General features: G+C 44.1%; 1 protein-coding gene across 6 annotated transcripts in view; it reads left to right on the top strand.

Moving 5' to 3' along the window:
- The window catches only part of apc (APC regulator of WNT signaling pathway), a 210,190-nt gene that overhangs the window by 71,778 nt on the left and 120,796 nt on the right, over positions 1-17,616 (top strand). For 5 of the 6 annotated variants that reach the window (XM_072281388.1, XM_072281392.1, XM_072281389.1 and 2 more), the window contains one exon: positions 10,548-10,706. In XM_072281388.1, coding sequence (XP_072137489.1) covers positions 10,566-10,706 — 141 coding nt within the window. In that variant the 5' untranslated portion in view covers positions 10,548-10,565. Of the gene's footprint in view, positions 1-10,547; positions 10,707-17,616 lie in introns of those variants that run through there. The other variant, XM_072281393.1, reaches the window with a different exon arrangement.

Genomic DNA, 17,616 nt, shown 5'->3' on the forward strand with positions numbered 1-17,616 from the left:
AATTAAATGCTTTCCCACATCTTCTGTTCTTGTCCAATGCTATATTAAAGATCAAGGAGTTGTGATCAGTGTCTCCTACACATCACCCATCAAAAGACCTGACACCTGACCAGGTTCATTGCCTAGTACCAGGATGACTCTCCTCCAGGCAGCCTGTCTAGTGTCAGGAAGCCTTCCTGGACACACACAAATTTTGCCCAATGAAATCTTTTGCACGAAGGAGGTTTTAATCAATATTGGGGAACTTGAAGTCGTCCATGACAACAACTAAGCTATTTTTGCACCTTTCCATAAATCTACCTACCATCTGTTTCTAGTGGCTACAGAATGTTCCCAGCAGGGTGATTACTCCCTTCCTGACTTCCATGCACATTGACACATTGACTTGTTATCCCTCCATGATCCTCCTTTTTGTGGTACTATTCCAGATTAGCAATATTATTCCTTGCCCCAACCCCCCCCCCATCTCCCTCCTATTTGTTCTGAAATAGCTAAACTCCAAAACATAAAGCAGCCAATCCTGCCCACATGGACATTGGTCCCTCTTGAGTTTAGATGTAACTGATCATTTTGTACAGGTAATGCCTTCCCCTGAAAAGATCCCAGTGATCCACCAATCTGAAGGTTATCCTGCCCACACCTGAGCAGTATCCAAAACAGTACATCTATTCCCCTTCTGTCTCCTAACAGTCACCAGCTACTTGCATGATCCAGCCTAGGAATGGCTACTCTCTGTAACTCCTGTCAGCCTCACAAATGAATGATATTTCATCCAGCTCCAGTTCCTAACACTGTCTATAAGGAGCTGTAGCCAGATGCATTTCACACAAGTGTAGTTATCCGGAATACTGGGGGTCTTCCAGATTTACTGCATGTTGCAAGAGGAGCATACCACTGACTGCCATTCCTATTGCTCTAATTCTGCAAAAGAAAGAAGGAAACCTTATATAAACCTAACATTAGCCTCTGCCCACTATAGCTTTCAAAACCAATGTTTTAGTACTTCTCAACACAGCCACGCCCACAACCTTACCTATGCCTTCTTACTGAAGTCTTTTTCCCTAAAGAGCTCCTCTCTCTCCCACACCCAGGTCCCTTACTCACCTCTTCATGCCAAAACATCTGATCTCCACTCACAGAAACTGGCCTACTCTGACATGGCTGTTTTGCTTTACCCTAACTTTTTATTGGCTACTGCCAATTAGCTAATTAGCTTATCAATTATTAACTTCTATTTGCAAATGTGCCTCTTTTTCTTTGGTGAAATTCACAAAAAAAAACCTGAGATTAACCTCCTTTTGTACTCGCACTCTCAAGTCCTGTGCCCTGATCTCCTCATAACTTCCATGGATCCAACTTTCCAGACCAGTCAACCAAACAGGAACTTGTTGAAAGCATGGCTAATGTCCAGATAGACAATATTCACTGCCCTTCCCTCATCTATTTTTTTTGGCTGCTTCAGAAATCTGTAAGAGCTTCATCAAGCATGACATCCCATGAACAAAGCCATGCTGATATTTCCTAATCAAACTTTGTCTATCTAGATGTTGTTAGATCCTGTTCTTTAGAATTGCTTTCGATAACTTCCACACGACTGATGTCAGGCTGACTGCTTGTAAGTCCCTGGCTTGTCCTTGCTAATCTCCCCAAACAATGGAACATTAGTCACCTTCCTGTCTTTGTAAACTTGACCACTGGCTATCAGTGAAACAAGTATATCTGCAGGGACTTCCACAATTCCTCCTCTGAAGGTTCAAAGGTTCAAACATCCAATTTAATGTTAGAGAAATGTATACAATATAATTTTGAAATGCTCTTTCTTCACAAACATCCACGAAAACAGAGAAGTGCTCCAGAGAATGAATGACAGTTAAATGTCAGAACCCTAAAGTCGTCCCCCCCCCACCAGCTCCCTCCTCCTGCGCGTAAGCGGCAGCGAGCAACAATTCCTCCTCCCCCCACTGGCAAAAAGAAAAGCAAGCATCAGCACCATCACCAAGCACAAGTGTGAGATAGGCAATAGCAAAGACATAGACTTGCACTTACCCCAAAGACTTAGCATTTCACCCGGTATTCAACATGCCACCCTCCCTCAAAGTCCACCAATGTACCAGTTCAAGTGCTGGTGAAGTTATCCACCTTAAAGTGCTCTAAGGCTTCAAATACTTCCTCCTGGTAATCCAAATGTTCTCCAAAACATCTTCATTTCAGCATTCAACACTATAATTCCCTCCAGGTTTGACAGGAAGCTCAGAGACTTTGGCCTTGACCCTGCCTTGTGCAGCTGGATCCTGAACTTCCTGTCAGATTGCCGGTAAAAGTGGGCTCCTTCACCTCCACCCCTCTGACTCTCAACACAGGAGCACCTCAGGACTGTGCACTAAGTTCCCTTCCTTTACTCCTTGTATAACCATAACTGTGTCGCCACCCACAGCTCTAATCTGCTAATTTAGTTTGCTGACGACACTACGTTGATTAGCCTAATTTCAAACAATAACGAGGTGGCCTACAGGGAAGAAGTCATCTCTCTGACACAGTGGTGTCAAGAAAACAATCTCTCCCTCAATGTCGCAAAGACAAAGGAGCTGGTTGTGGATTACAGGAAGAATGGTGACGGGCTAACCCCTATTGACATCAGTGGATCTGGGGCTGAGAGGGTAAACAGCTTTAAGTTACACTCTATAAGATATAGGAGCAGAGTTAGGCCATCTGGACCATCGAGTCTCCTCTGCCATTCAGTCATAGCTGATCCTTTTTTCTATCTCCTCCTCAACCCCAGTTCCCGGCCTTCTCCCTGTAACCTTTGATGCCATATCCAATCAAGAACCTATCAATCTCTGCCTTAAATACACCCAACGACCTGTCCTCCACAGCTGCATGTGTCAACAAATTCCACAGCATCCACATCACCCACATCACCTAAGACCTAACGTGGTCTGTACACACCAGTTGTGTGGAGAAAAAGGCACAACAGCACCTCTTTCACCTCAGACAGTTGAGGAAGTTTGGTATGGTCCCTCAAATCCTAAGAACTTTCTATAGGGGCACAATTGAGAGCCTCACATATATTCAGGATATTTATAGTCATAGTCATACTTTATTGACCCTGAGGAAAATTGGTTTTTGTTAGTTGCACCATAAATATTTAAATGCTAATAAAACCATAAATAATTAAATAGTAATATGTAAATTATGCCAGGAAGTAAGTCCAGGACCAGCCTATTGGCTCAGGGTGTCTGACCCTCCAAGGGAGGAGTTGTAAAGTTTGATAGCCACAGGCAGGAATGACTTGCTATGACGCTCAGTGTTTCATCTCGGTGGAATGAGTCTCTGGCTGAATGTACTCCTGTGCCCACCCAGTCCATTATGTAGTGGATGGGAGACATTGTCCAAGATGGCATGCAACTTGGACAGCATCCTCTTTTCAGACACCACCGTGAGAGAGTCCAGTTCCATCCCCACAACATCACTGGCCTTACGAATGAGTTTGTTGATTCTGTTGGTGTCTGCTACCCTCAGCCTGCTCCCCCAGCACACAACAGCAAACATGATCGCACTGGCCACCACAGACTCGTAGAACATCCTCGGCATCGTCCGACAGTTGTTAACGGACCTCAGTCTCCTCAGGAAATAGAGACAGCTCTGACCCTTCTTATAGACAGCCTCAATGTTCTTTGACCAGTCCAGTTTATTGTCAATTCGTATCCCCAGGTATTTGTAATCCTCCACCATGTCCACACTGACCCCCTGGATGGAAACAGGTCACCGGTGCCTTAGCCCTCCTCAGGTCTACCACCAGCTCCCTAGTCTTTTTCACATTAACTTCTGTGTGGACTACAGTGTTCCGATAAGAACTGTCCTTTGGTATTCAAATAACAAGCCATGGGTGACAAAGGATATTAAGGACATCCTGAACACTAAAAAGAGGGCGTTTAGAGATGGAAAAAGGAAGGAGCTGAGGGCAATACAGAGGGACCTGAAAGCCAGGATCAGGGAGGCTAAAGACAGGTACAGGAGAAAGCTTGAGTGGAAACTCCAGCAGAACAACATGAGAGAGGTCTGGAGGGGGATGAGCACCATCACTGGGTTCCGGCAAACTAGCAACAGAGGAGCTGAAGGCAGTGTGGACAGGGCCAACGAACTTAACCTGTTCTTTAACAGATTTGACATTGTGACCCCTGCCTATCCCCCACATGAGCCATCTGTTGTCGGCCCCCAACCAACACATATTCCACTCTCCCCTCCTACCCCTCCTCACAGTCCCCCACCCTGTTCTCATGACTATACCCCTCCCCCACACGAAACCACCACGGTGGGCTTCACGGCTGAACAGGTGAGAAGACAGCTGAAACGTCTCAACCCAAGCAAGGTTGCTGGCCTGGATGGTGTCAGTACCAGGGTGCTCAAAGCCTGTGCCTGTCAGCTATGTGAAGTACTTCGCCATGACTTCAACTTGAGCCTGAGTCTCCAGAGGGTTCCCGTGCTGTGGAAGATGTCCTGCCTCGTCCCTGTGCCGAAGACGCCGCGCCCCAGCGGCCTCAATGACTACAGACCAGTGGCACTGACCTCTCACATCATGAAGACCCTGGAGAGACCTGTACTGGAGCTGCTCTGGCCTATGGTCAGGCTACACTTAGATCCCCTCCAGTTCACCTACCAGCCCCGACTAGGAGTTGAGGATGCCATCGTCTACCTGCTGAACCATGTCTACGCCCACCTGGACAAGCCAGCGAGCACTGTGAGGGTCATGTTTTTTGACTTCTTTAGTGCGTTCAACACCATTGGCCCTGCTCTGCTAAGGGAGAAGCTGACAGCGATGCAGGTGGATGCTTCCCTGGTATCATGGATTCTTGATTACTTGACTGGCAGACCACAGTATGTGTGCTTGCAACACTATGTGTCCGACAGAGTGATCAGCAGCACTGGGGCTCCACAGGGGACTGTCTTGTCTCCCTTTCTCTTCACCATTTACACCTCAGACTTCAACTACTGCACAGAGTCTTGCCATCTTCAGAAGTTTTCTGATGACTCTGCCATAGTTGGATGCATCAGCAAGGGAGATGAGGCTGAGTACAGGGCTACAGTAGGGAACTTTGTCACATGGTGTGAGCAGAATTATCTGCAGCTTAATGTGAAAAAGACTAAGGAGCTGGTGGTAGACCTGAGGAGAGCTAAGGTACCGGTGACCCCTGTTTCCATCCAGGGGGTCAGTGTGGAGGATTACAAATACCTGGGGATATGAATTGACAATAAACTGGACTGGTCTGAGAACACTGAGGCTGTCTATAAGAAGGGTCAGAGCCGTTTCTATTTCCTGAAGAGACTGAGGTCCTTTAACATCTGCTGGACGATGCTGAGGATGTTCTACGAGTCTGTGGTGGCCAGTGCTATCATGTTTGCTGTTGTGTGCTGGGGCAGCAGGCTGAGGGTAGCAGACACCAACAGAATCAACAAACTCATTTGTAAGGCCAGTGATGTTGTGGGGATGGAACTGGACTCTCTCACAGTGGTGTCTGAAAAGAAGATACTATCTAAGCTGCATGCCATCTTGGACAATGTCTCCCATCCACTACATAATGTACTGGGAGGGCACAGGAGTACATTCAGCCAGAGACTTATTCCACCGAGATGCAGCACAGAGCGTCATAGGAAGTTATTCCTGCCCGTGGCCATCAAACTTTACAACTCCTCCCTTGGAGGGTCAGACACCCTGAGTCGATAAGCTGGTCCTGGATTTATTTCATAATTTACTGGCATAATTTACATATTACTATTTAACTATTTATGGTTCTATTACTATTTATTATTTATGGTGCTACTGTAATGAAAACCAATTTCCCCTGGGATCAATAAAGTATGATTATGACTATGACAGATAATTCTGCTCACACCATGTGACAAAGTTTCCTACCGTAGTCCTGTACTCAGCCTCATCTCCCTTGCTGATGCATCCAACTATGGCAGAGTCATCAGAAAACTTCTGAAGATGACAAGACTCTGTGCAGTAGTTGAAGTCCGAGGTGTAAATGGTGAAGAGAAAGTGAGACAAGACAGTCCCCTGTGGAGCCCCAGTGCTGCTGATCACTCTGTTGGACACATAGTGTTGCAAGCACACGTACTGTGATCTGCCAGTCAGGTAATCAAGAATCTATGATGCCAGGAAAGCATCCACCTGCACCGCTGTCAGCTTCTCCCCCAGTAGAGCAGGGTGGATGGTGTTGAACGCACTGGAGAAGTCAAAAAACATGACCATCACACTGCTTGCTGGCTTGTCCAGGTGGGCGTAGACACGTTTCAGCAGGTAGTCGATGGCATCCTCAACTCCTAGTCGGGGCTGGTAGGCGAACTGGAGGGGATCTAAGTGTGGCCTTACCATAGGCCGGAGCAGCTCCAGAACAAGTCTCTCCAGGGTCTTCATGATGTGGGAAGTCAATGCCACCGGTCTGTAGTCATTGAGGCTGCTGGGGCGCGGCGTCTTCGGCACAGGGACGAGGCAGAACGTCTTCCACAGTACAGGAACCTCAGGCTCAGGTTGAATACATGGCGCAGTACTCCACATAGCTGAGGGGCACAGGCTTTGAGCACCCTGGTACTGACACCATCCGGTCCTGCAGCCTTGCTTGGGTTGAGACGTTTCAACTGTCTTCTCACCTGTTCAGCTGTGAAGCCCACCGTGGTGGTTTCGTGTGGGGAAGGGATATAGTCATGAGAGCAGGGTGGGGGACTGTGAGGAGGGGTAGGAGGGGAGAGTGGAATATGTGTTGGTTGGGGGCCGACAACAGATGACTCGTGGGGGATGGGCAGGGGCTACAATGTCAAATCTGTTAAAGAACAGGTTAAGTTCATTGGCCCTGTCCTCACTGCCTTCAGCTCCTCTGTTACTAGTTTGCCGGAACCCAGTGATGGTCCTCATCCCCCTCCAGACTTCTCTCATGTTGTTCTGCTGGAGTTTCCACTCAAGTTTCCTCCTGTACCTGTCTTTAACCTCCCTGATCCTGGCTTTCAGGTCCCTCTGTATTTCCCTCAGCTGCTCCCTATTTCCATCTCTAAACGCCCTCTTTTTAGCATTCAGGATGTCCTTAATGTCCTTTGTTACCCATGGCTTGCTATTTGAATAACGAAGGACAGTTCTTATCGGAAGATTGCAGTCCGCACAGAAGTTGATGCAATCAGTGATGCATTCTGTGAGCCCATCAATATCCTCTCCATGTGGCTCACAGAGTGCCTGCCAGTCTGTCACCTCAAAACAACCCTGGAGTGCCTCATAAGCCTCCTCTGACCATATCCTCACTGTCCTCGAGGTTGCAGGTTTACTCTTCACCAGAGGCACATAGAAGGGTTTTAGATGCTCCAGGTTGTGATCTGACCTTCCCAATGGGGGGAGGGGAGAGGAGCTGTATGCACACTTAATGTTAGCATACATCAAATCCAGAGTCCTCTCCCTACTGGTTGTGCAGCTCACATACTGCGTGAAGTTGGGCAGTGTTCTAGCCATGGTAACATGGTTGAAGGTGCTGGGTTTGTAATCTGGCTATGACGGTGTTACACGTCGACATCGGGTTGGCAGAGGGAGGGATGTACACAACAACCACAATTGTATGTGAGATTTCCCTTGGCAAGTAATATGGCCGGAGTCCAACAGCAAAAAGTTCAATATCCGGGCTGCAAACACGTTCCTTGATCGTAATATGACGAGGATTGCACCATCTGTTGTTTACCAGAACAGTAAGCCCCCCTCCTATACACTTACCACTCTCAGTGCAAATCCGGTCAGCCCGAACGGTCTGGAAGCCCTCTATGGAAACGTTTTGATTGGGTATGTCCTCATGCAGCCACGTTTCAGTAAAACACATAACATTGCTCTCCCAAAATGTTCTCTGACTCCTGACTAGCACCGTCAACTTGTCCATTTTATTACCCAGCGATCTCGCATTGTCCATAATGAGAGAGGGAAGACACGGCTTATAACTTCTCCATAAGCCTCTGTTGTCTCGACCCGGTCCTCTTCCCTCACCTTTTTGATCCCCCTTTGCATCCTCTGTGTGTTTTCCTCCAGATTTCAGCCGGGGTGTCTGCCGCTCTGTTCGCTAAACCGGCCAGCATAAGCGCAGTCATCTGGTCCCTGGAATAAACAATGCGACCATACTGCTGCCTCGCTAATGAGACGTGTCCGAATGGAACTATTTCCAGTGCTAAAAACCCAAATAAAACTCTCTCCACCAGCATGTTAGAGAGGGTGCAGCTTCAACGTGTTACTGTGAAAAAAACCCAACAAGTAACATAAGTTAAAAAAGTTTAAAAAGTAAGAAAACTAGACGGAGCGACTGTAACAGGCTGCATGCACGACCGGCGCATGCGCACTTACAAAGACAGGTGTGAAAAAAGGGCCCAAAGGATCATTGGGGACCCGAGTCATCCTGACCATGATCTATTCCAGCTGCTACCATCCGGGAAACGGTACTGCAGCATAAAGGCCAGGACCAACAGACTCTGAGTCAGCTTCTTCCACCAGGCCATCAGACTGATTAACTCACACTGATTTGAGTGTATTTCTATGTTACATTGACTATTCTATTTATTATAAGTTATTATAAATTACTATGATTGCACATTTAGATGGAGACGTAATGTAAAAATTTTTACTCATGTATGTAAAGGGTGTAAGAGCCCTCCCAAGTGGGGCCTGCATATATAGACTTTTTGGGATGCATTTCACAAATGCCACTGTGTTGAGGCCTTTTACATTTTGCAGAGTAATACATTGTTTTTTCCTGGATTTTGTGAAAGTATTTTCTCATGCATCATAAATTGCTTTATAAAAAAAATTGCATTCACCACTTTTATTCTAAGTTTTTAAGATGCCTCAATATCTGCGAGAAATTCCCTCTTTTCTCCCTTTTGCTTTTCTATTTTTTTTAATATTGTTTGGCACCTGGATTTGCTACCTCCTGTTTTTGTCTAACAGTATAAAGATGTTGCCTGGATTGTAGATCATACCAGGAGGGATTGGATAGGCTGGATTTTTTCCCTGTGGAGTGATGGAGGCTCAGGGATAACATGATAAGAGGCATATGAAATTGAAAGAAATAGATTGGAAAGATAACCAATGTCTGTCTTGCATGTTAGGTTGGCTAAAACTAGAGGGGATAGGTTTTAAGTGAGAAGGAAGAGGTTTGAGTGGTAAATTTTTCACATACATGCTGCCTGGCCCGTTGAGTTCCTGCAGCATTTTGTGTGTGTTGCTTTGGATTTCCAGCATCTGTAGATTTTCTTGTGTTTGAGGATTAATATTATTGTACAACATCTGGGCACATTGCCACTTTCAGTATCAGAACTGACCATTTCTACTGTGAGTCATTCATTTGTGATATTAATCAACTTCTTGCTTTGAACCCTTGGTCCACCTGAAGTTCACAACATTTCATACTTCATTTGGATTACCACTTTCCAACTAGCACCATTAACCTATCACTGCTTATTTCAGTACTCACTCCTTTGAGCCAGGTTTTGTTCGGGAAAGGTTTAACCTAATTTATCAAGAGGATGGGCACAAAGTTGAAATATTTGTGGGAAACGTTTCAACTTTGTGCCCATCCTCCTGCTAAATTAGGTCAAGTATTTCCTAATCACTGGTTTACTTCCATTAAAGACATTGGTTCGGGCTTTGAAGTGAAGACCATCCATCTACGTTGACTCCTTTAGTCAAGAGCTGATCCAACATCCCCCAAGAATTTGAAGCATGCACTCCAACAGTATTCTGTAACCTTCCGTTGACCAGCTTTTTATGCTCATCCATACATGGGAATATCTGGAACACTCCCTGTACCAGACATGAAGGCCCTGCTTTATAGCTCTCTCCTCAGCTTCAGAATTGTTTAATGTTGAATCTCAGTTTTTTTCATATGATGTTGTTTGTCATGTGATTCAGTTTTTGTTTGTTCCCCTCCACCAGTATTTTGCAAATTTTCTGGAGGAATTTAAATCAACACAGCAAGATCTCACATGAGATAGTGCATGTCCTGCAGCAAGGATGGGGAATGATGGCCAAAAATATCCTTATTCATTCTTCGGTTTGCTCCCTGAGGCTGCATAACATACACATAAAGGCACCAAATTAAATTCTAAAAGTATTGAGCAGCATTGTTATCATAGTAAATAATTATTCTAATCTTGTCTAAATGGCGGAGTAGACTCGATGGCCCAAACAGCCCTAATTCTGTGTCTTGTGTCTCATGACTGTTATATTGGATGTGATTGAAATATTTGGGTAAAAAATCCCAAATGTTTGTGAAGAGGGTTCTGTAGGTTCAGCTCGACTGGGTGATCTTTGTTGCACTGAAGTTCAAAAGTCAAATATACAAGTTAAAGTTTGAAAAAAAAATGGAAGTATCGTTACCTATAGTCAATATGCAGTAAGTATTGCATTTATAAAAGTTGAAGTGTGTAGATTATAGACAGGTATAATGCATATCTATTAACAGTTTTTTAAAAATCCTGTTCTAATGCTGGAATTTCTTGTTTTCTCTCCCCCCCCCTCCCCAAAATAGGTCACCATCTCATTCAGGATGGCTACATCATCAGCTTCATATGATCAGCTCCTGAAGCAAGTTGAGGCACTTAAAATGGAGAATTCAAATCTGCGACAAGAATTAGAAGATAACTCAAACCATTTGACACAACTCGAGACAGAGGCATCCAACATGAAGGTACATTTCAAGTTTTATACAAGACTGGATATCAGTTTTCATCCTAATCAGATATTTTCTTGCTGTTTGGCATTTGGTACTAGAAGTTGTTAGCCAAAACATTGTGTAATTAGTTATTTGCAGTGTAGTAGTTATTGAGAGCTGCTTTCATTGCAGTAAAATTGAATATGTTAGATTCTATACATTTTCTGATATCCAAAGTATTGTAATGTTGGTAAAGGGCTTGTTGCAGGTTGAATCCAGGGTTGAAATTAGGCACAAGGTAAGTGAGAGTTTGATCAAAACTATCCTTTAAAGAAACATCAGTGACTCAGCTGGATTATATGCAGCTCTTGAAAACAGCACACAGCTGACTCTTACTTTTCTGCAATAGCCTATCTAGTCACCAAGTTTTATAAGGCCACTATGTATAAAAATACAAGATAATGGTAAAGATGACCACTAAACTTACTTCTAAGAAAATGTTTTGAATGTATCAAAGGCACACCCAACCCAATTGAATTAGCAGACTCTTAAAAAACATTCTGGAATTCTTGCTCAGTTGTGTCATTTCAGCTTAATACCTCCTTCAGCTGATGCTGGGCACCATCATTTAATCATTGAGAGTAATGAGGCCAACATGCTTATTCTGTGTCCAAGACTGTACTATCAATCACAGTGGCTTGGTGACACCTCTTCTAACAGCTGTCGATATTGATTTTATGGTAGAAGATAAAATGACCAACACACAAAGGATGAATCATTTCAATAACTTAATTTTAGGATGCATCTGTCCTTGATATTGTTAATAACAGTGAACAAAATTCTTGAGGCACTGTTCTGTCTTCAAATTTAATTCGGACCTCACCATGCTGGATGAGAAGGAATTCAGAAAAGATCTAACAGCTCAAAACTATATCCTAAACTACATGTCTAGAAGACATAGAGGGGCTTCAAAGGCAGCAAATTTGTATTCTACAATTAAACACATCTCATAGCTGGTCCTACTCCTCAAAGTACCTTCATTATTAAGCCACAGGACCAGACCTGGCTCAGTGAGAAATGCAGAATAGCAGGTCGAGAACATTGTCAGACGTAGTACCCAGCATACCTGAAAATGAGATGCCATTCAGAAGCTATACTTCAAGACCACATCCGTACTAAGCAAAGCTGAGCAGTGCACAGCTAATGGATCATATCAAAACTCTCAAGTGGTGACAAACATCTCACAGGGAAAGGAGGCTCTAAAAAGAGCTGCACCCTCTGACAGTGGGATCCACCTTATAACTACAAATGGCAGTGAAAAATCAGATTTTCTTCACTGTAGGTGACTGGGTACCAGTGGATGGAGTATATCTGGATTTTTAAAGTTATTTCACAGGATTCAAAGAATCAGGGATAATATAGAGCAAGGAAGGAAAACAGCTAGTAGAAATAAATTAAATAAAAACAGAAAATGTTAAATGTCAATGACTTGGATGATGAATTGATGGCTTTGTGGCCAAGTCTACAGAAGATACAAAGATAGGTGGAGAAGCAAGTAGTTTTGAGGAAGTAGAGAGGCTACAGAAGGGCTTAGAAAGATTAGGAGAATGAGCAAAGAAGTGGCAGATAGAATACTGTGTCGGGAAGTATATGGTCATGCACATGGGTAGAAAAAAATGAAAGTTGACTATTTTCTAAATGGAGACAAAATTCAGAAATCTGAGGTGCAAAGGGACTTGGGAGCCCTCCTGCAGTATTCCCAAAAGGTTCATTTATGGGTTGAGTCGGTGGTGAGGAAGGCACATGTGATGTTAGCATTCATTTCAAGAAGACTAGAATATAAAAGCAAGGATGTAATGTTGAGGCTTTATAAAGCACTGGTGAGGCCTCACTTGGAGTATTGTCAGCAGTTTTGGGCCCTTATCAAAGAAAAGATGTGCTGGCACCGGAGAGAGTTTAAAGGAGATTCAAGAAAATGATTCTGGTATTGAAAGGCTTGTCACATGAGGGGTATTTGATGACTCTGAGCCTCTATTCATTGGAATTCAGAAGAATGAGGGTGACCCCATTGAAAGTGCATGGAGTAAAGCCAGATCTAACATATAGAGAGGCTTTGAGGAAAGAGAAGCAGAATATAGGGGGTAAAGGTAGGAAGGTAGAAGGGCTAAAGTGCGTGTACTTCAATGCAAGAAGCATCAGGAACAAAGGTGATGAACTGAGAGCTTAGATACGTACATGGAATTATGATGTAGTGGCCATTACATAGACTTGATTGGCATCAGGGCAGGAATGGATTCTCCATATTCCTGGATTTCAGTGCTTTAAAAGGGATAGGGAGGAGGGGTGACATTACTGGTCAGGGATACTATTACAGCTACAGAAAAGGTGGGTAATGTAGCAGAATCCTCTTTTGAGTCAGTATGGGTGGAAGTCAGGAACAGGAAGGGAGCAGTTACTCTATTGGGAGTAGTCTGTAGGCCCCCTGGTAGCAGCAGAGAAACCGAGGAGCAGATTGGGAGGCAGATTTTGGAAAGGTGCAAAAATAACAGGGTTGTTATTATGGGTGATTTTAACTTCCCTAATGTTGATTGGCACCTGATTAGTTCCAAGGGTTTGGATGGGGCAGAGTTTGTTAAGTGTGTCCAGGACGGATTCCTGTCACAGTATGTTGAGGGGAATGCCATACTAGATCTAGTATTAGGTTACGAACCGGGTCAGGTCACAGATCTCTCAGTGGGTGAGCATCTGGGGGACAGTGACCACTGCTCCCTGGCCTTCAGCATTATCATGGAAAAGGATAAAATCAGAGAGGACAGGAATATTTTTAATTGGGGAAGGGTAAATTATGAGGCTATAAGGCTAGAACTTGCAGGTGTGAATTGGAATGATGTTTTTGCAGGGAAATGTACTTTGGACATGTGGTTGATGTTTAGGGATCTCTTGCAGGATGTTAGGGATGAATTTGTCCCGGTGAGGAAGAAAAAGAATGGTAGGGTGAAGGAACCATGGGTGACAAGTGAGGTGGAAGAAGGCAGCATACATGAGGTTTAGGAAGCAAGGATCAGGTGGGTCTATTGAGCAATATAGGGTAGCATGAAAGGAGCTTAAGAAGGGGCTGAGAAGAGCAAGAAAGGGGCACGAGAGGGCCTTGGCGAGTAGGGTAAAGGAAAACCCCAAGACATTCTTCAATTATGTGAAGCACAAAAGGATGACAGGAGTGAAAGTAGGACCAATTAGAGATAAAGGTGGGAAGATGTGCCTGGAGGCTGTGGAAGTGAGCGAGGTCCTCAATGAATACTTCTCTTTGGTATTCACCAATGAGAGGGAAGTTGATGACGGTGAGGACAATATGAGTGAGGTTGATGTTCTGGAGCATGTTGATATTAAGGCAGAGGAGGTGTTGGAGTTATTAAAATACATTAGGACGGATAAGTCCCCAGGGCCTGACGGAATATTCCCCAGGCTGCTCCATGAGGCGAGGGAAGAGATTGCTGCGCCTCTGGCTAGGATCTTTATGTCCTCGTTGTCTACGGGAATGGTACCGGAGGATTGGAGGGAGGCGAATAGACGATAGGTGTAGGCCATTCAGCCCTTCGAGCTAGCACCAGCATTCACTGTGATCATGGCTGATCATCCACAATCAGTACCCTATTCCTGCCTTCCCTGCATATCCCTTGACTCCGCTATCTTTAAGAGCTCTATCTAACTCTTTCTTGAAAGAATCCAGAGAATTGGCCTCCACTGCCTTCTGAGGCAGAGCTATCCACAGAACCACAACCCTCTGTGTGAAAAAGTTTTTCCGCAACTCCATTCTAAATGGTCTACCCCTTATTCTTAAGCTGTGGCCTCTGGTTCTGGACTTCCCCATCTATATCTGCATTGGGAACATGTTTCCTGCCTCTAGTGTGTCCAATCCCTTAATAATCTTATATGTTTCAATCAGATCCCCTCTCATCCTTCTAAATTCTAGTGTATACAAACCCAGTTGCTCCAATCTTTCAACATATGACAGTCCCGCCATCCTGGGAATTAACCTCGTGAACCTACACTGCACTCCCTCAATAACTAGAATGTCCTTCCTCAAATTTGGAGACCAAAACTGTACACAATGCTCCAGCTGTGGTCTCACCAGGGACCTGTACAACTGCAGAAGGACCTCTTTGCTCTTATACTCAATTCCCTTTGTTATGAAGGCCAATATTCCATTAGCTTTCTTCACTGCCTGCTGTACCTGCATGCTTACTTTCAGGGACTGATGAACAAGGACACCTAGAATGTTGTCCCCTTGTTCAAAAAATATAGTAGGGATAGTCCAGGTAATTATAGACCAGTCAGCCTTATGTCTGTGGTGGAAAAGCTGTTGGAAAAGATTCTTAGATATAGGATCTATGGGCATTTAGAGAATCATGGTCTGATCAGGGACAGTCAGCATGGCTTTGTGAAGGGCAGATCGTGTCTAACAAGCCTGATAGAGTTCTTTGAGGAGGTGACCAGACATATAGATAAGGGTAGTGTAGTGGGCTGAAGGGCCTGTACTGTGCTGTACTATTCTATGTTCTATGTAAACCTATCGAATGGTGAAAAGCCTCAAAAGAGTGGATGTGGAGAGGATGTTTCCTATGGTGGGAGAGTCTAACCCCAGAGGGGACAGCCTCAGAATAGAGGGGCATCTTTTCAGAACAGTGATGGGGAGGAATTTCTCTCGCCAGAGAGTAGTGAATCTGTGGAATTCATTGCCACAGGAGCTGTGGAGGCCAAGTTATTGGGTACACTTAAGGCAGAGGATGATAGATTCTTGATTAATCGGGGCATGAAGGGATACAGGGAGAAGGCAGGAGATTTGGACTGAGAGGGAAAATTGGATGAGCCATGATGAAATGCTGGAGCAGACTTGATGGGCTAAATAGCTGAATTCTGCTCCTATAGCTTATGATCTTACGGAATTCACAGCAGTTTAGGTAGCACCCATTGAAACAAAAATGGAGTTAATAATTTAAGTCAACAACTTTTCAGAACTGGGAGAGTGGGGAATGTAATAAATTTGCTAATCTGCAAGTAACTTGTTTTATTTCCCAATTCTGTTGCATGTTTCTCAGCCTGATACAATAACTCTGTTTCACTTCAGCAGATGTTGGCCAACCTGCCGAGTGTTTCCAGTTCATCCTTAACTTCGGGTTTCCATATTCTTATAGATAGGTGCTTATTTTTGCATATACCGTGGATTCAGTTAATTAGAACACATTGGGACCAGTACATTAACTGCCGGAATTAGCCAAAGTTTCATAGAAATAGTTCAAAGGTGTAAAAAAAACAAACTACGGTTTAACTGAGTAACAATGAGGTACTTAAGTGAAATACAAAAGAAATTAGAACACTGCCAATGCTACTACAGGACTTTAAAACTGTGTATTAGTTCCTAGTACTTATCAATGGAGAAATCATCCAGTGTATGCTGCCATATTCTTTTGATTAACTTTCATCATCATCATTTTGTGCCGTGTTGCATGACATGGTCTTTGCCCTTGTTTGTTCTTGGCAAATTTTTCTATACAAGTGGTTTGCCATTGCCTTCTGGCCAGTGTCTTTACAAGAAGGGTGATGCTCACCATTATCAATACTCTTCAGATGTTGTTTTCCCAGCATCAGTGGTCACGTAACCAGGACTTTTGTTATACTCCAGCTACTCATACGACCATCCACCACCTGCTCCCATGTCTTCATGTGACCCTGAGCAGTGGGCTAAGCAGGTGCCACACCTTGCTCAAGGGTGACCTGCAGGCTTGTAGAGGGAAGGAAAGCCTTACATCTCCTCTGGTAGAGATGTATCTCCTCCCCGACCCACTTAATTGACTGTAAATGAATAAAATCAGTGCAGACACCTAGTGCAGATAGTCGACTGCCTAATATTCCAGATGATTGTCCATACCTTCAAATTCTTCATAGTGCCTAACTTGTTGAAGTAGTGAAATTCTTTCATTTTCACTCCTGTCTGCTTCTGGCATGCCCAGGCCTGAATGCTTGAAACTGCAGTGAGCATAACAGTTTTGAATTGTCTTATGGCTTATTTCTTGCCAACTATCAGTGACAAAAATCACTGCTTTTTGAACACAAACACAAGCAACTGACACTATTTAAAAACTGTTCATTCCAAGCATGGTGTATTGTCTAATTGTCTCACAAGTCCACGTAACTAATTCTAGTTAGAAACTGTTCAGCAACAGTCTCCTGTCCCAGTTGTAGCATATTATCTCAAATAAATGAAGGAAATCTTGATTATTTTCTCAATTAGTTTTTGTTCTTTTAAGAGTTGTCCCAAATGAGCGGCTGCCCCAATTAACTGGAATTACGTTTGTTAGATGGCCAGATTTGTCCCTCAGGTTACTGTGTCTATGTGACAATCAGGTACCCAGCTTTAGTGTTCCCATTTACCAGCACTTGGTCCATAGTCCGATAGAACATAGAAGAGCACAGTACAGGTCGTTTGGCTCATGATGTTGTAATGACCTTTTAACCTATTCGAAGATTAATCCATCACTTCCCTCCCTCTTTCATCCATGTACTTACCTAAGTCTCTTAAGTCTCCCTTATGTATCTGTCTCTACCACCACCCTGGCAGCACATTCCATGCACCCACCACTCTCTGTGTATAATAAAAACCTACCTCTGGTTTTGCCCTTATACTTTCTTCCAGTCATCTTAAAATTATACCCTCTCGTATTGGTCATTTCTGCCCTGGGAAAAGGCACGGGCTTTCCACTCTATCAATGCCTCTTGTACACATCTATTAAGTCATTTCTCATCCTCCTTTGCTCTAACGAGAAAAGCCCTTACTTGCTCAACCTTTCCTCATAGGACATGCTCTCTAATTCAGGCAACATCCTGATGAATCTCAGGATTTCTTCTCTGCCTTGGTGATTCAGATGCTCATCCAGTTGTTTTTAAGTGT

This window comes from Mobula birostris, chromosome 17, assembly GCF_030028105.1.
Source record: "Mobula birostris isolate sMobBir1 chromosome 17, sMobBir1.hap1, whole genome shotgun sequence".
NCBI lineage: Eukaryota > Metazoa > Chordata > Chondrichthyes > Myliobatiformes > Myliobatidae > Mobula > Mobula birostris.